Here is a 19,930-nt window from a genome sequence, read left to right as displayed (position 1 = left end):
TGTTTATCACATTAGTAACTTTATCTGTGCTCTCTTTTTAGTGTGAATGAGAAAGCAAACGTTCCTTTATCTAGCTTTATTACTCTATCTACGACATGGAGTAAAGGTCATCCATAGAGATATTCATCCAAGAGGTCATCACTCTTCAAGTCTTGTTCGACGATTGAATGTACTCTGTGGACGGTTGGTTCGATTGAGGTTCGATTTCAATCTTTCCAAGGTTTCACCATTCCTTTTTCACATCATGCATCATTCTTTCAACTCTTGTTTGTCATTTGTCATTTCGTTTCGTTCCCCGTCGGCTGCCGCGCGCCTGTCAGGCGATGCGTAACTTGCTGTGATGGTTTTATTTAACAGTTTTATATATTTCTCAATTTTATGATATTCACATCTTGTAGTAAACCTTGTAGTGTAATTTAGTTTCATTTATATTTATCTGTTTAATTAAAATGGCGAAAGAAACCCAGAAAATTATGTACAAGCTGGTACTGACTGGAGGTGAGTGTTAATTCTATTTTAAATAATGAAATAATTGAGAGCGAAGTGCATTTTTACATAGAATAGGAAAATTACATTGTCACGATGTGTAATGTTTGTATTAAATACTTAATTTAAGCGCTATGCACTTATAAATAAATTGCTCCGAATGCACGTGGGGACTTGGCACCATTTTCATACATGCCGCTTTATATCTTTTTTAACCTAAACAGGGCCTTGCGGCGGAAAAACCACTGGACAATCTCGACTTAGTACGTTCTTCGAAAACTTGGGATGGAAGGTAATATTATTATTTAATCTAAATCTATGTACTTAGTGAACCATTTTGACATTTGTATTGATTAAATTTAAATCCCCTATTGCCATTGTGAATTTCAATGAAACCACAAATAGCAGGCCAGAATCTATTAAATATTTGCATTTGCAAGTATACTAATTATTGTAAATTAACTTAAGACTATTCAAATTTCATTATGTTATTTTAATATGATTTCTTGACTCTTTTATACTTTCCAAATTGAATACCTATACCTACTTGGGTACATTTTGATTGCGAGATTTTAGATTTATTTACTAGATTTTACAAAATATAATTTTTTGATTAAATATGGTGCTAAAATGTACCTCGATGTGGCATGCAAAACTAGCCTTAATTTTTGTTGTTAATTAAAAACAATAGGTTTATTTTAGATGTTATATGGTCTGGCTGAGTAATTTAACTGCATCTGCCAAAGCAACAGTCCCCTGTGGTTCATTTCTGGTATGGTTTCTCCAAACGGAGATCCAATAAAACATTGTTCCACATTGTGTTTATTTCCAGGTGTTCCGGGTGCCGGAAACGGCTACCGTCCTCTTAAGGTACGAAGTGCAACCATCTCTCTCATGAGAGTGTGTTGCCACCTCAATTTCAAAGGATACAGTTATGAATTTACATTTTTTTAAACTCTCTCCTTCCTAGCACACTTCTAGTTCTGAACTGGTGTAGGTATGCTTTTTATTTAAACTCATTCATGATAAATGGGTTTAGAATAATAGGCAGACCCTGGTTATACAAGGGGTGTGCCAGGAAGGGAGTTTTTTTGTCAATTACATCATACCTACCAACCCAGTTTTTTTTGTTTTAAATTGTGTACCTACTTAACTTTGAATTTGTATAAAAACTAAGTATACATTTATATAGAAACCTTTAATTGTGTAACCAAAAAAATTGTAACTTCAGTTTAATTTGTACATCAACAAACATTTGAATTGCAACATGTACTATTTATCTAATATCTGTTGTGAACAATGATTTCAATAATATTATGTTAATGTCTACAATAATAATTCGAGCAAAAATTTATATTTTAGGATACAATGTTATGTAAGAATAGTACTTAATGAAAAACTTCTTTTTTCTAAAATCACATTACTTTTTTGTCACTCCAATGTTGATTTTACTATACCTTTTAGTATTATGTTACTGTGGCTGCAATAATTTTATTTCTTTTACAGTGGAGGTGTAAAGTTCGCAGACCTGAGCCCGGAAGAAGGTAAGATTATTGCCTTCTTAATTTATTTAGGACTAAATTTTATTTAGGGCTAATTTTTCAATCACCAAATACAAATCTGCCATTTTGCTGAAACATCTTTATTGCTGATTGCTGATTTTCCAATTGCCAAATAAACTTTAACTGATGAAGCAGATTTCTATGCAAGAAATATCAAAACATCAAAATGACTCAGTTAAAAAGATGGCAACTGAAAAATCAGCCCTTAGTTGATCATATTTTGTGATAGAAAAATTGGTTATTTTAAGAATAAGGAATTTAACCAGAATTTTATTAATGTAGATAGACTAATAGACATAGAAAAAGTTCCTAAGAGTTTTTATATAGAATATGTTTATATTTGTAAGAAAACTATTAGGCTTTATAATACAACTTTTTAGCTAAACACTTATATTATGTACCTTGAATTTATTATTACAGAATTTTAGAATCATGCCATCGCCCTTCAGCTTTTTACCTTTGAACTCTCGCCGCTAAGCGAAAGCCTTGTGACTACGAAATAAAAATAGCTTCATAAATTATAATAATCTAATTACTTATTTACATATTTTAAATAAAATACCGAAGTTTTATATTTTATAAAAATATTCTGTAAAGTAAAGAAATTGAGTTAAACTCATGATAATAATAATTGAGAGGTGATCTTTCAATCGCCAAATCTTAATAATTTTAAACAAGTCATGTATGTATAAATGTACTTAAATATATTATACATTTGTAATTATTATTGTAGTTGATTTCTCGGAATCGGCTATAACGATTTGGATTTTTTGTACATAACATGTATTTATATAGGTAGTATTTTTTTCCGAGTTTATCTAGGCAGGTGTTATGGCGATCACTTTTCCGCTATTTTTTCCGGAAGTTATCATAATATTCCCATAGCATACTTTAAAGACGCCTACCGATGTTCTTGACTGAGGAATTATACTTTTTTATTGGAATTTGCAATACTGTCAAAACATCATTCCTAAATCCTACATTAAACATTATATTTTGGTGCTTGAATAATCAGTTCTTGAATAAAATATATCAAAGCACAATATTGTTTTAAATCTGAATACATTGTTACACATTGATGAATTGATTGAATAATCATAAACTTTGTACCTAGGTACAATGTACATACATTAGACATGTTAATGAAAATGAAAATGAAAGTGAAAATCTTTTTTATTCGTATAAACTTTTACAAGTGCTTACGAATAGTCGGATGCATCTACCACTGGTTCGGAGTGCCGGAATGTTATAAGATATTATGTAGCTGTAGGTAATAGGTATATACTTATAGTACTGCTTGCCAGTTGTTTGTTTTTGAAGCTTAACGATAAACCTTGCAGATTTCCTCGCCTTTGTACCCAGAAATAGTATGTATGTATATTTATTTTCACATTATAATTTTCTTTGTAACCTTGATGCTAAGCTCCTACTATTGTTTCTTATCGCAGTAAATTTTCTTCATCACGCCCATCTAATTCTAATAATTGGTTTGCGTAAGGTAGGTCAAAAGATTTTTCATTGCCAAGACGGACTTCTCATTATCAACGCTTCATAACAATAAGTAACTACGCCAAGTAAATTATTGGCGTAAATGGTACTGCATTTGTATGTGTGGTTGGTTGAATTTTCAAAAATCCTTTCTTTGCGGATTTCCGCGACATAATAGCTATCTGCATGCCTTGCAGCCCGATCCATCTAGTAGTTTAAGCTGTGCGTTGATAGATCAGTCATTCCGTCAGTCAGTCAGCTTTTCCTTTCATATATCTAAAATATGCTGTTCATAATTATGTACGGAACCATACATACGGAGCCAAAGAGCGCGGCCCGACTCGTACTTGGCCGGTTTTTTATCAAAATCCAAAAGGACTCAATTTTAGATAGTTTTGTTTGGAAATGACTTTCGATTTGTATTCATTATATCATATTCGAACTGACGAACTTTGGATTCAAGTTTAGCAGCTAAAATAAAAAAATAAAAAAAAAATCAGCCAGCTCAGCTCATTAATTTTATTTATTACCAAATTATATCGTTTAAACGTAGGCGCAGTTAGATATTTATGTAAGCAGAGTAAATGTACTATTATTGTTGGTATAATCACTGAGGCTCGGCCCCGGTCGGCTGCGTCACGTGCTACATTTATTTTCGTTTCGGTAGCTTTGTGTTACTGGTAAAGCTTTATCACGTGTAGCTTTCTATAGAATTACTATAGATAACCGCTTAGCTCATTGGCAGAAGGGCTGCGATATGAAACTTGAGACTTGAGTACAGACGATCCAAAAAGGTCGAAGTGCTTCCGTTTAAGTCAAGCGTCATGCCGCACCGTAGAAAAATAAATCATAGATTTTTTGATTGGATTAAAAAAAAACTTTAAACACGTGTTAAATTGGACTGATTCTAAGAGGTAGAAGAGAGAGAAGATATTTAATCAGGGGTATTTATCATCAACATTGTGGCTCTCGACTCACAGAGCCTTTTATCCAGAAGATCCCGTTTCTACAAAAAAAAAACCGGTCAAGTGCGAGTCAGACCCTTGCATAAAAAAAAAACATACAGGATTCGCATGACCTCGTGCCTTCACAATAAAGTCTCACCTAGCAGGTCCCGTAAATTCAGGAAGAGGAATATCTTTAAAAAGGATTCTTATCCTAGAGGTTCCGTATCTTTAGAACTGCCATATAATATTGGTTAAACATACATTTTGTAGTTATTTTTAACATTTTGATACAAATTACTTTCTATATTTTAAACACTTATGGAAAGGTACAAACGCTTGAAGAGCAAAGTTGATTGTTGTTCAAATGATAACTCGTGAGTCGTGAAGCAGGTATTGTTTGTTATAAATTATAATGTTCTTTACGTATAGGATCTACTGAAATGAGACACGTACCTACTTCCACGTGTTTAGCAAAATCCTGAAAACGTGCTCTATCTGTTCAGTAACTCTTCCTTTTGACCGCCTTTTAAAAGGAGAAGGTTCTCAATTCGGCACATTTTGTGGCCTGTATATTGATTGATCCGTTTTGGACTACAGCCTTCTCATTGACTAACCATTCTAATTTCCCTTTGACTTTCCATCACTGTCAATTATGTATATATGCATGTACCTATAGTACGCCCCGGTTGAAATGGCAATCGAGGCGGAAACACCCCGCCTCATACCCTGATTGCCATCTTGACTTGTCGCGTACTATATACTATGTAGTTTTTTTCATAATATTAGGTATTATTAGTAAGGCACGTCACTCAAAACACGTCACCTGAGTCTTCAAAGGAAAAATACAAATTGTAACCTTAGCAAAAGCCTTTGTATTTATTCATGGATATGAGTAGATGTTTCGTACCAAATGGCAAAAGCCCCTATTGTACTCGTACTTACCGAAGCAATCTTCGTTCCGGATCTTAGGCTGAAATCTATAGAGCGTACTATGACTTTGCTTAGACTTAGGACACTGTTAAAACGAGACAGCGTTATATCACTGACATAAATCTGCCTCGTTTTAACTAAAGCTTAAGTCAGAGCAAAGTTAAAGTGCGCTCTATAAATTTCACCCTTAGACAAACACCAAACACGTGTATTAAGAGAAGTTTTTCTAGCGCGCTCCCCAGTGCTTTCCATGCCGACGTAGTTTGGTTCTCATTTGAATATTAATCAAAATCAATAATTTTTTTATTATATACGTTCTAGACCGTATATTAATCACTTTCCTCGCGGTTCTCGGTAAGGGACACGATTTTTCTAAACCGTTTATGAGCTTCTCTAAATCCCAGGCCAAAGTAGTAAAGTTATCTTCTAGAAGTGGATCATCTGCATCATTGTTTGAGACAACGACGAATCGCGATTTTATCTCAGCTAAGTTTGGAACAAAATGTAGGTAGACATTTGAAATTGCTTTTGTGTAGTTTAGTTATTACCCATTATTATACTTAATAACCGGAAACTAAAGACTAACGTGCTCTTCGAATCGCTGAGGCTAGATAATGATTAAAGCTAAACTCTGTGTCATCAAAACAAATCTGAAATTCAGATAAACTACCTACTCTTCCGGCAAAAAGTAAAAAAACCTTGCATGTAAATTGGTATTCAACCAGTCACCAGACCCGCGTACCGAAATTATACAAAGGTCTTACGAACTTTAATCTCGTTACTAATTATGTGAGTATACATATGTAAGTAGGAACGCGTGATAGGATGGAGTACTTTTATGGGGCTTCACATGAGCGAGTCTTTGACGCAATCATTTCACGGTCACGTTCATGGTTGCTCTAGAAATAAATCCGAAACAGAGCACACAAGCAATAACAAGATTGATCTGCATTGTTGCGATGCCTCAAACACATTCCAAGTTACAAGGCAAACAAAACAGTATTTTGGGATTATATGCAATTTGTAATAAGAGATTCTGCTTTGGCATTGCGAAATGGATTTCTGATTTCATACGTATTACGTAGATGTCCAGATGTTTGCTTTCAAAGGTTTCTTGTTTGATTTGTGCAATTTAAAATCCGTTTCCGTCATGAGCTGTAATTACATCTCATACGTTCCAAAGGCTTCCGATCGAATCGTACCATTGTCACTTCGAGCTTCGTTGAGCTATGTCGGTTGTCTGTACGCTTAGATCTTTTAAACTACGCAACGGATTTTAATGCGGTTTTCATCAATAGATAGAGAGATTCAAGAGTGATGTTGCATATCAAGTGATTAGGAATCTGTTGTAGATTGACATGAGTCGTCCACGTTCGCTTTCAAGTTTCAACCCTTTGATGCATCATCCTTGATCATCGGGAGTTAAACTCAAACTATGGTATCTATAAAAAAAAGTTTGCACATTAGAAGTGTTAAATGAAGTTAATTCGCCTTGTTGATCGGGGTCGCATTTCATCATCACTTTATCAAGAGCGTTATTAATTTACCGCTCAACGGCACTTGTTTCCATTTCATTAGCGAGTCCTTTTGCATCGATGATTATACTCGAATGAACCGACAATAACTCGATTCAATCGATTTCGTTACGCTCCTCTCAGCTAGGTATCTGGTACTGCCTAGTTATTATCAGCGATTTTATCGGCGCAAAGTTGCCTGTTTAGTTAGTTTGTTGTAAGTAATTCTACAGAGTATATTTTGGAGAGTGTGTCAAAGAACTTTTTGGAGAACTTGAAGTTTTTCATAGAAAAAACTGGCCAAGTGCGAGTCAGGCTCGCGCAATGAGGGTTCCGTACTACAGTCGTATTTTTTCGACATTTTGCACAATAATTCAAAAACTATGATGCATAAAAATAAATAAAAATCTGTTTTAGAAAGTACAGGTGAAGAACTTTCATATGATACTCCACTTGATATAGTCACTCACTTCGAAAGTTGAAAATACTAATTAGTTCATGACCACAATTTTTTTTTGTGTGATCTAACCCTAAATTCACGGTTTTCAGATTTTTCCCCAAATGTCAGCTATAAGATCTACCTACCATCCAAATTTCATGATTCTAGGTCAACGGGAAGTACCCTGTAGGTTTCTTGACAGACAGACAGACAGACAGACAACAAAGTGATCCTATAAGGGTTCCGTTTTTTTCCTTTTGAGGTACGGAACCCTAACCCAACATACGAGTTCAGAAATACATACTCAGATTGAATGTATTTGTAACCGCTTCCGTATGGCGTAGGCGTTTATTTACATCCGGTGTGAACGAGATGAATGCAATTATTAATAATACGCTTATTGGGTCATTACAACCGTTCATTTGTCGTCAAGATCGTAACAGTAAATTGTATCCCTCCAAAACATTCATGTTAATTTGGTTGCCAAGACTCACACTTTCATAATGCCTTCTTTAGCTTCTTTGTTAAAAAGTTATGAGATCTTTATTAGAGTCAAGCTCCTAGCTGAGCTTCGATTTGTGCTGCCTGTCTAAAGTATATCTCTTAATTGCTCTTGACTGTATCAAATTTATAACGATAAAAAACACTAAAAATTGAAAAATAATTTAATTTATTACCGAATATATCTACACTAATATTATAAAGAGGAAAACTTTGTTTGTTTGTTTGTTTGTTTGTTTGTTTGTTTGTTTGTACTGAATAGGCTCAAAAACTACTGGACCGATTTTAAAAATTCTTTCACCATTCGAAAGCTACATTATCCACGAGTAACATAGGCTATATTTTATTTTGGAAAAAAATAGGGTTCCGTAAGATATTTGGGTTTTTCGGACACAAGGTGTAAAAAATCAACCAGAAAAGTTACTTATTTTGCGTACGCTGCCTAAACTATAAAAGATAGAACCATAAAATGTTCTAATTAATTGTAGATCTTATAAATATCTACAAAAAAGTCCGCGACACACTATACCCATCTATGTCGAGTGAGGCACAGCAACCATTTTTTTATTTAAAAATCTTGAATTTTTTTTGGACTACATTTAAACGCGTTTATTTTACTCATGCTATTAATCCTTATCAAAATAAATGATTTCATGACTAAGAACAGTTTATGGAGATAATATTTGGTCTTTGAATGATTAAAATTGGACGTTTGGTTTTGAAGTTATGGCGAAATTAAAATATTACGATTTCTGCTGCACGGCCCGTTGTATTATATAAAGATGTAATGTCGTTAAGTTTGTTTGTAGGGGGTAATCTTTAGAACTACTGAACCGATTTTAAAAATTCTTTCACCAGTAGAAAGCTACATTATTCCTGAGTGACATAGGCTATACGGGATCTTTAAAAACCTAAATCTACGCGGGCGAAGCCGCGGGGATCAGCTATATTATATAAAGAGGTAATGTCGTTAAGTTTGTTTGTAGGGGGTAATCTTTAGAACTACTGAACCGATTTTAAAAATTCTTTCACCAGTATAAAGCTACATTATTCCTGAGTGACATAGGCTATACGGGATCTTTAAAAACCTAAATCTACGCGGGCGAAGCCGCGGGGATCAGCTATTATATATACAAGAGTTAATATAGTTCCATAATAACACTTTTTGGTGCCGGTGCCAGTTAGCTTTAGCTGCGCGAATCGTCTAGACTTCATATTTTTATGGGACTCCACAATGGCACCTCATTGGCACCGACCCCAAAAAATATTATTATGAAACTATATTAACTCTTGTATATATAATATATTCGATAATAAATTAAATTATTTTTCAATTTTTAGTGTTTGTGTAACGAAGTCGGTTTTTTTTTTTTTTTTTAAATTTTTTATTTCACAATTTTTAGTGGCCCCATGGAACTATGCTATGACTGGTTAAAAATCTACTGTTTACTAAGCTATTACACTGATCGCGAGCAATTTACTCTTATCCGTTGAGGAGTTCCAGTATCTATCTTCGAAGATGTTCATCAGATCTTCACCAAATTAAAATGGGACCAACTTTGAAGTATACCCTTTCAAACAAAAAAAGAATTTTCAAAATCGGTCCAGGCGTTTTCGAGTAATCGGGGAACATACATAAATAAAAAAATAAAATAAAAAATAAAAAAAAAAGATTCCGACGAATTGAGAACCTCCTCCTTTTTTTGAAGTCGGTTAATAACAAATAACTCTACTTATATAAGCCCTGACTCTACATCTTGGTAAAAAAAATATGGCTTGGCCGTTTAATGTTCGTGAAACTATTACTCGACATAACATATTTTAAGTTCATATCACGAAATTGTATTGTGGGGCCATTTCGTGATTTTCCGAATGGCGTTGGCGTTTATTTAATCTGCTGAATGAGATGAATGTAATTATTAATATTACGCTTATTGAGTCATTACAACCGGTTCATTTGTCATCAAGATCGTAACAGTGAATTGTATTCATTAGCTTTACTTGGGAAACTAGTTCTGTTTCTAACTTAAACGTGCTTAATCATTGACGACAGAAAAATGTTCTACCGTATTCTGTAATAATCTGTATTGATAAATTACTAATAATATAAATAAAAACTCGCCATTAATTTTAATGGATCTCTTTGTTTGAAGTTTTGTAGGTAGGTACGATGTCTTTAATGATGCGCTTACATGGGAAATTTTTGATGCAATTGCTATGAATCGATCTGAAGCAATAAGTGGAACAATTATTTCGCATAACATTGCTGAAATTTTCAGGTATTGCCGGGTGTTGCATTAAATTGCTTCATGTGACGTCATAATTGACTTAATTGACTGGAAATGCGGAAATTCAATTGCCATTTGCCCGTGTACCCTTAAGTCTTTAGGTTGTCCAAAAATGCTAATCCATATCCATACTTTATTATTATAAATGCGAAAGTGTCTGTCCGACTGTCTGCTAGCTTTTCACGGCTCAACAGTTTAACCGATTTTGATGACATTTGGTACAGAGTTAGGTTACATCCCGGGAAGGACGTTGGCTACTTTTTATCCCGGAAAATTAAATAGTTCCCATGATATTTTAAAAAAACTTAAATCCACGCGAACGAATCCGCGGGGATCAGTTAGGTAGTCACTTATAGGTATATCAACAACACAGTTAATCCTTGGATTGTTGACGTCACTGACTGACATGCTTTGTGATAAAGATAATAAGTAATTATTATCTCCTTTGATTACATTTTATTTATGAAACCATTGTAAAATATGTATCTACATAGTAGGAACGCTATGGCAACTCGAGATAAGTCCGCGACAGGTCGTAATGGCAATCGGGGTATTATGAGACGGGGGGACGCCCCACACATCCATACGTCATCTGCACTGGGTTAACGCGGGGGCTGTGTGGGTGTACAGGGCGTTTCGTCCCCGATTGCCATCTCGCCCTGTCGCGTACTATAGATATTTCGTAGAGGCCAGGAAAAACAGTTGAGATATCGCAGATCATCATATTTTACATTTATGACGTTAAATATTTGCTACGGAGTGAATTAAATTGTTTGAACGTACGATTATGACGTCAATCATTGTTGTAAACATTAGTCTCTTTGTGTAGGTGTTACCCACGTTTACACCTGCCTTTTGTATGAGGGTAAACAAGTTGCTGGGTGTGCAAAGTCTCAAAGCCCGGGGGGTGATTACGTATCTCGCGACAGGCTTGCGACAGGCGTAAATCTCGCGATTATTGCTGTCAAACGTCCGGCCAGAGAGAGACAGCAATAGCCACAAAGCAAAATAGCAAATGAACTGTCGGATTGCTATTGCTGTCGCTACTGCAACGTTTTACGAAATCCGCGCCGGACACATTTAAAAGATTCTGAACAGAGTTCTCAAATGTCGTCATATGAGGGTACTTTTAACACTGATATAACAGAGGAGGGCCAATTTTTTTAAAGCAGACTAAAGTTGGGCGACTTCTCGTAGTAATGTCCAGAGGCTCTTCACAAAGTCAACATGTTCGGTATGTTGACACTTACGACTTGGCCCGTAATTAGGGTTGTATCGATTAAAGAGGATAAGAGATGTTTAGGAATCCCTACTCATTTATTTATATATTACTAGCTTATGCTCGCGACTTCGTCCGCGTGGACTACACAAATTTCAAACCCCTATTTCACCCATGACTGACTGATCTATCAACGCACAGCTCAAACTACTGGACGGATCGGGCTGTTTGGCATGCAGTTAGCTATCACGACGTAGGCATTCGCTAAGAAAGGATTTTTGAAAATTCAACCTCTAAAGGGGTGAAAGGGGGGTTTGAAATTTGTGTAGTCCACGCGGACGTAGTCGCGAGCGTAAGCTAGTTTTGAATATGCGATATGATATTATTTAAACTGTGTTGCAAATTACGATTTCGATTCTCTTATCTTAATTTAGTTGAAGGTGATCCGAGTTTTCTCAGCTGTTATAATATACTATCGGTATTTACCTAGATATTATTTTTTCATCAGCGCCAGCGGTAACGTTTCGAAACGTTTGATTGAAAACCTTGCGCTAGTCTATTTCTTTGTCATTTTTACTTGCTCACGTACTGTATAGGGATCAAGATCATGACGTGCCCAATAAGTATAGTAATAAATAGGTATAGTAAGTATAGAAGGACAAGAACAATCATTTTAATATCAATTCACAGAGTACCTGTTCGATGTCATTATTATTACATTAAAATTCGTGTTATAGGATGAGGAGTTTTCTAAACTATTGCAGCCATCTAGTACCTACTCGCGTACTTTTAATTGAGGAAGTTTTTAGACGTTGAGCCTTGAGTTGAGCGTTAGTCTATCTGCCTTAGAAGTTTGGTCGTTCATATAAAATAATAGATTGCCGATTCTTTGGAGTCTTCTCTAATCTATTTACTATTTAGTCGAAGGAAAATCATGAAAACTTATTGATTTCCTTTCCACTAGCGATGTTCCAAAATACATAGTATACGGAATTGTGAGAAACAGACTTGGAGGATCAGTTTAAATTCATATATAGAGAGACCATCTTAGCTCTGATGAATTTTATGTAATGAACTAGAAATATGAAAATGGACTGATCCCATAAGGTTTCGCACTCCTCCCTCGCTGCGCTTAGACACAATAGTTTGCACAACCTGAGTGGAAAGGGCAGCCATTGGGTTCGATTGTTGAACTCAGTCACAAGGTCGGATTACCCCTACGATTGTTATTAATCTATATTATGTTATATTGCAAAATGACGTTGTGGTGTTATATTATAGCAGCCAGGCCAATAAGCGCCCCTGACAATTGTCGGGGTAATTGCAAAAGGTGTACGGCCGCCGTAATGGCGCACGCGAGACAAGGTGACTACGGTGAGTCCCCGTAGCCTCGCTAAAGGAAAATATGAGCTAATAACCATATACAATACACCTACGTAGAGTCATCAACAAGAGATATTATCTATTATATATTAATAGTGATCGCACATTACAACCGAGTGAACGCATCGAATTTTCAGCACTCCGCGCGTGTCCGCTTAAGTGCGGGTTAGTCAATTGCTCGCTCTTTACAATAAGGCTGCCTTGCGGCGTACCCTTGTTTTTTCTTCCTTGTGTATGTTGTTTCCTTGTATGTGTGTAATAAAAAGTTATCTATCTAAATGCGGGGTGTCTTAATGACATTTCTTTGGCGGGTCTTAGGGATGATATTTTATGCTAGACCGTGCCGGGCCTGAGCCGTGCCGCGTCCGAGGTACCAGATTGGGAATTTGTATCAGGTTACATCAGACCGTGCCGTGTCCGAGTCATCCGAGCCTCATCCGTGCTACTTTTCTTCATACAACATTGCAATCAGTGGATCGTCTGCGCGTCGGACGTGCACGGCACGGTCTAGCATAAATCATCCCTTATGCGTAGAACTTGCTTATGAGTGGAACTCCCCATTGTTCAGTTTCAGTACTGAAAAATGCATTGCTGTGGATGCGTGCGTTTTGGGCGGGGCCTCCGGCTTGTTAGGAATGTGCGATCATCATCGTACCTATTAATATTGCTCTTTCATTAGTCGTATAAATCGTTAATCATCATTAGGTTCTACTATGAGGCCGCCTACCTAGTTCTTTAACCTCGCTACATCTGAAGTGTAATATTATTAATACATAGTTAGAAATGCTATTCCATATTGTTCTAGACGGCATTTATTTAATTTGCTAGGTATCATCTATCTCAAAACTAAAGCGTTTTAATTAGTATTGTTAAGAGCAGGATAGAACGTAGTAAAAAACCTTTTTAAAAAAATCTCACCATTTTGGCTACTGTGACGTTTTTTGGGAGTTTTCGTAGTAACTTTGCGTCACGCTTGAATGAAAAATTACCTACCTACGACATTGGGCAAATCTTTCTTTTTGTTTGTATCGAAACGTTTTTCATTTTAAATGTATACAGCACCATTATCGTGATGATTGATGGGTGTAAAGCTGAAAAGTGTCGACCTTGAGTTTCCCCCCAACGTTCTTGACCACGCAGACTACAATTTTGTGAAATTATTCATTAACTTAGCTATTCGACTTGCTTTTTAGGGTTCCGTACCTCAAAAGGAAAAACGGAACCCTTATAGGATCACTTTGTTGTCTGTCTGTCTGTCAAGAAACCTACAGGGTACTTCCCGTTGACCTAGAATCATGAAATTTGGCAGGTAGGTAGATCTTATAGCTGACATTTGGGGAAAAATCTGAAAACCGTGAAGGGTTAGATCACACGAAAAAAATTAAATTGTGGTCATGAACTAATAATTAGTATTTTCAACTTTCCAAGTGAGTGACTATATCAAGTGGGGTATCATATGAAAGGTCTTCACCTGTACATTCTAAAACAGATTTTTATTTATTTTTATGCATAAAATAAATAAAATAATAAATAATAAATTTTGCACGATAATTTTTTGAATTATCGTGCAAAATGTCGAAAAAATACGACTGTAGTACGGAACCCTCATTGCGCGAGCCTGACTCGCACTTGGCCGGTTTTTAAAATTTAGATGTGACTGTTCTTCAGAACTGAAATTAGCTAAGCTATTTTAGATTCCAGAGCATCCCAATATACGTTGAGCCCATAAAAATAGGGGATATTTGTTGTTAAAAACAACTGGGAAAGCTGTTTTTGAAGAAAACTAGTGCGCTGTTGATTTGTTGAAGTAATTTGTAACATCAACTCACAGAACAGGGATTCAGCCTAGACCCCATTTTCATCTTGGCATTTAGATAAGAAGGAGCGGAAAGAAAATGACGTGTTTAAAGCACGATGTTTTTATTTAGTTTTCATATAGATTTCTTACCGTAGAGCTTGAACATGAACACTGTGTGCCACCTTTGATATTTTGCCGTTTGCTGCACTAACTTGTATATTTCTAATATTCCACGATCTCCCTCTCTAGCATTATTTCAACTTGGCAAGTAGGTCAGAAGAGGCGGAAGGAAATGACGTGACGTGTTAAAAGTAAGATTTTTTATGGAGATTTTCTTACTGTTAAAGCCAATAATTCAAATTGGATGTTTACCGAGATGGGTTTAAGGTATTCGAACATTTTTAGAACAAGCTTCATTCTATGATCAAGTCAAGTGGTTTCATTTTCTAAAAAAAAAACCTCTTTAATACAACTCTAGGATATTACCTACCTATGTTAAACTAGCTTATGCCTGCAACTTAGTCCGTGTCCGCGTGGACTGCACACATTTCAAACACCTGTTTTACCCCTTTAGGGATTGAATTTTCAAAAATCCTTTCTTAGCGGATGTCTACGTATGATAGCTATCTGCATACCATATTTTAGCCCTATCAGTCCAAAAGTTTGTGCATTGATAGATTAGTCAGTCAGCTTTGCCTTTTATATAGATGTATAGATCTTTAGCATCTATAAAATACTATCTACATTATTATCAGAACTAAATAATATTTCCGTAAAAGTTTACATATTACTTACATTGTCTTTATCAGGTGTAGTGTGTGAATTTTATAGTATTATCGTACCTACGTTATAGTTTACTTGTTTAAGATGTCTCAATCTTATCTTTAAAACAATCCAGTAGTAGTAGTCATTGTTATTTATTTTATTCCGGTCTGCTGACCACAGAGGTCACATTTTTTTAATGATACTGGATTCTCACCAAAACATTTTTTTATGTCACGAAGACCAAACAAAAGTATGTATATCTCAATAAATATGAACTCATGAGGTCAAAACGATAGTGTAAAAACCATTTCTGACGTTCTGCGTTGAAGTTAATAAAAAACCAGCAATTTTTTTTCATTTATTCTTCTAACAAATAATTTATTCAAAATAGGTAACTTATTGGATATAACAACTTAAATACAAAAGTAAACTATATATATATATACACGTAGAAAAAACTTATCACTAAAAATTTTATATTTACAAAAAATATAGGTACGCCGTCCAAATGGTCATTTATGGGCATTGTGCCCAATACACTGACGCGACGCTATTACCTCGCTGAATGGAAAGGCTTAACTTTAGAGCCAAATAAGCACCAGCTCTTGGGTCACCAGACGCGTGGAACAGCTTTTGGGACACGACATTTATAAAAGCTTTCGTGTCCGATGACCATGGGCCCAGAGTCTCAAACGCAAGCGCCGCGAATACATAGTCCTTACGCCCCTTTCACACGGCAGTCCAGTTTTTTGCAGGATCCCGTTTTCTGCAGGTTCCCGTTTGATGGCGAATGTGTTTATATGCTAGCGCGGGATGCTCGTGTGAACGCTAGCATACAAACACATTCGCCATCAAACGATCCTGCAGAAAGGGATCCTGCAAAAAACTGGACGCCGTGTGAAAGGGCTGTTACTAATGACTGAGTATTTACCAGCAAATTCTATTTTGTCAATTTACTCATTCTACTTTCCATCGTGAGCAATCTAATGCATTTCATAACCCCATAAAACTTTTACAGCGGCTTACGACCTTGGAACGAAAGTAATGTCTTTGACCTATCGGCATTCAATTCAAATAAGTAATTGGATTTTATATTACAGTTGATCGTATCATAACGGCGGATGGCTGGTAAACATAATTTATGTCTGACTTCCAAATCTACAATCCCGCTTGTTTTTTTTTATTGCAAGATAAGCTTGCGCTTGACGAAAATCATGCTTCCAAAAAGGCATTGATGAGGTCTTGGTATGGAGCGCACTTGCCTAGAAGATGCCTATTCACTCTTCTTCTTCTATCTTTGTAGTTTGATTTATATTGAGATGTGATCCGGATTCTGGACCAATTAAAAATCGACTATTTATACCTGAAAGTCCTAGGACTTTTTAAGTTGTGTGCTCCTAAAAATTCGATATTCAACAGATAATGATAGAGGCTGGTGATGGAGTGAGGTAGCTAGATAGACCTTTAATTGCTAAATGGTAATCTTGATGATCTGCTTTAGAAAAAGCGGACAAAACAGCGAAACATTTTATGCTCTAAACTGGTTCCGCGCACCGTTTCATCTGGTTTTCGTGAAGAGGGCTTTCTCCCTTATGGGTTTGTGTCTAAAGATTTCAAAGCTGGCTTCAGGAATTAGAAACTTAGATATGACATCGATGTTCACTCCCGGAACTTGAAAGCTATTATTAGTGCTAGACTATAAACAGATATTATATATCTACTTCGTGGTCTTTAATTTTGTTTTTTTCTTACTATCGATCAACGATCTATGAATTTATACGTGTATCTACTTATAGAATAAACACGCGATCGAATATCCTCCTCGTCGGTCCTTATGGTGACGTACCTAATAAGTCTTAACACGATTTTCACGATGTGGATGAGAAGTGAGGACGCGTTGCGGGCTTCGTGTTCGCTCCGTAAGCGTTTCCGTTTATTGAGCCTACGATATCATTTTAATCACATTTTAATATACTTCAGAAAACACGTGTCCAGTTGTACTGATATTATTACGTCACAATGACTTAATAATTGCGTGAAAACACGCCGAGACACGACAATAAAGACATTATCAAGTAAATGGCGTGTTGACTCTTATCTCGCCATTATCGGCTTCTTGCTACCTATATGTTATATTCATTTTAATAATAGATATATTATGTATGCGCCGTCACAGACCACCACCTATAGACGCCTAATGGCAGGACACCCCCGATCGCCAAGCTTTGGCAGCTGCTTAGCATAAAAGTCCCGCCCGCCCGTTCGGTACCCTCATTACACACATTGTCTTGATTACGTGACTTTTGAGTCCACCAATCATAAAAAAGCATTCCCTTTTGTCCCCCGTACTTGTATACTTTTGCTCTATGATAGCATATCTACATTCGACACATTATTAGATATAGACAAAATGGTCGATTGTGCCTTTCTCAATTTCCTCAAATTTCAAATGCGATGTTCATAATATTTATGTCTCGATTCTCGATAACCAAGCACAATATAATAATCATGACACGTCAGGCAATAAAACTCACCACAAGACAATAATAATAGACAGAGCCAGAGCCATAAAACGAACTTAGTGGTGGTTTTATTGCGTAGTTGCCTTGTGAGGCGGTGATGGAGAGCAAATGTTTGTATAGGTCTTGTAGTTCCTGCCTCTGACTGCCCACTGCCCGGGGAGTAATGGCAAATTGATGTTAGTAACTATTTACTAAGCCATTTCATAGCATTGAAAACATGGTTCAGACGTATTTGTGTCCTAGTTCACCCACCTCGCTAAGGGCTGAAAATCGTTACAGTACGCGGCAGAAAATAATGTACATCGATTTTTAGAATTAGATCGGCTTTGTAGAGCGTTGTCTATGTCACTCATACCTATGTGACGTTTTTGTTGTGTTTGTAATTGGGCAAGGTTTGTATGAAATATTTTTTTCGGATAATCCACGGGAAAAGACAGTTCCCGCGGAATACGAACGAAGTCGCGGGCAGCAGCTAGTATTTGATAATAATGTAACTTTGTTAGAAACTGGCAGCGCAAAGATAATAATGATAAAATAAGAGACGTTGTGTTGAGAATGTCTTCCTTATTTTATGAATAATGATTGTCGTAATTTTTGAGATTATAAACTTTAATTTAGAGGTGTCTGTCTCTAGCACAACGTCAAAAAAGAGAATTTACGACAACAACCACTGCCAAGTCGTCTTAAAACTTTAAATGCGTCGACCTACCTATAGCTGGTAGGTTAAGTTCATAAATTACTTTCGCAGTTGACCGCCCCTCGCTGATTGCCAATTTGTACCTTTTTTCTTAATTTATTTTTTGTACGTCACAAACCAACATCCGCCAAATGTTTTCCGTAACATTAAAAAAAATCGGCCAAGTGCGAGTCAGGCTCGCGCAACGAGGTTCCGTACTACAGTCGTATTTTTCGACATTTTGCACGATAATTCAAAAAATATGATGCATAAAAATAAATAAAAATCTGTTTTGAAATGCACATGAAGCCCTTTCATATGATACCCCACTTGATATAGTTATCTTACTTCGAAATGGAAAATACTAATTTTTAGTTCATGACCACAATTTAATTTTATTTGTGTGATGTAACCACAAATTCACGGTTTTCAGATTTTTCCCCTAATGTCTGCTATAAGACCTACCTACCTGCCAAATTTCATGATTCTAGGTCAACGGGAAGTACCCTGTAGGTTTCTTGACAGACCGACAGACAGACAGACAACAAAGTGATCCTATAAGGATTCCGTTTTTCCTTTTGAGGTACGGAACCCTAAAAAGGAAAATTAGACTTTGCTCGGAAGTTCATTGGCAGACACTGAAAATGACGTACCTACGCGACAATCATGGCCAAGAGTCACACGTCTGCGCCCGCGCTGGCGATATAATAAGTGTCGAAAGTCATAACGAGTGACACATCAAGGCATTAACCCTGTACAAAACTTTACACTTTTATGAAAACACCAGCTGATGATGCCCGCGACTTCGTCCGCGTGGCTTTAAGTTCTTTAAAAAAAATGATTCCGACGAATTGAGAACCTCCTCCTTTTTTTGAAGTCGGTTAAAAATCCCGTGGGAGCTCTTTGATTTTCCGGGTTAAATTTTGCCTACGTCCGCCTCCATGTGATAATATTATGTAAGTTATCTCTATACCACATAGATGATTCCCGCGACTTCGTTCTTACGCGTATTTAAGTTTTTAGAGTTCCGTACCCGGAAGGACCCTTTTAACAAGCCTCCGCTGTTCGTCGGACTCGCACTTGACCGGTTTTTAAAAATCCCTTGGGACCTTTTTATTTTTCCGGAACAAAAGTCAAAACATAGCCGTCCCTGGTAGGTATACAAACTATCTCTGTACCAAACGTACATTAAACGTACACGTAAAAACGTACGTTGAAATCTGTTAAACGGAAGTGGGAACGTAGCAGATATACAGACACACTTTCGCATTCATAAATCATAATACATATTAATAATTATGGACTATGGACTCCTATATGCTTGCCAATTTTAAGTACCGTTTTGTTTTTGCCGTTAACTAGGTAGGTACCTACTTGATATGAAACAAGAAATCTAAAATAGGTACCTAGGT

The 19,930-nt window shown here is 36.2% G+C and overlaps 1 protein-coding gene across 3 annotated transcripts in view; it reads left to right on the top strand.

Annotated features, from left to right (window-relative positions):
- Window positions 1-236: 236 nt before the first annotated feature.
- Ttd14 (TRPL translocation defect 14) overlaps window positions 237-19,930 on the top strand; it is a 32,758-nt gene continuing 13,064 nt past the window's right edge. Inside the window, exons 1-5 of one of the 3 annotated variants that reach the window (XM_034984276.2) lie at window positions 237-498; window positions 711-778; window positions 1,319-1,356; window positions 1,993-2,030; window positions 12,656-12,748. In XM_034984276.2, coding sequence (XP_034840167.1) covers window positions 450-498; window positions 711-778; window positions 1,319-1,356; window positions 1,993-2,030; window positions 12,656-12,748 — 286 coding nt within the window. In that variant the 5' untranslated portion in view covers window positions 237-449. The remainder of the gene's footprint in view (window positions 499-710; window positions 779-1,318; window positions 1,357-1,992; window positions 2,031-12,655; window positions 12,749-19,930) is intronic. The other 2 variants (XM_034984278.2, XM_069509427.1) reach the window with 2 other exon arrangements.

Source organism: Maniola hyperantus, chromosome 3, assembly GCF_902806685.2.
Source record: "Maniola hyperantus chromosome 3, iAphHyp1.2, whole genome shotgun sequence".
Taxonomy (NCBI): domain Eukaryota; kingdom Metazoa; phylum Arthropoda; class Insecta; order Lepidoptera; family Nymphalidae; genus Maniola; species Maniola hyperantus.
This window is presented reverse-complemented; position numbering and strand designations above follow the sequence as displayed.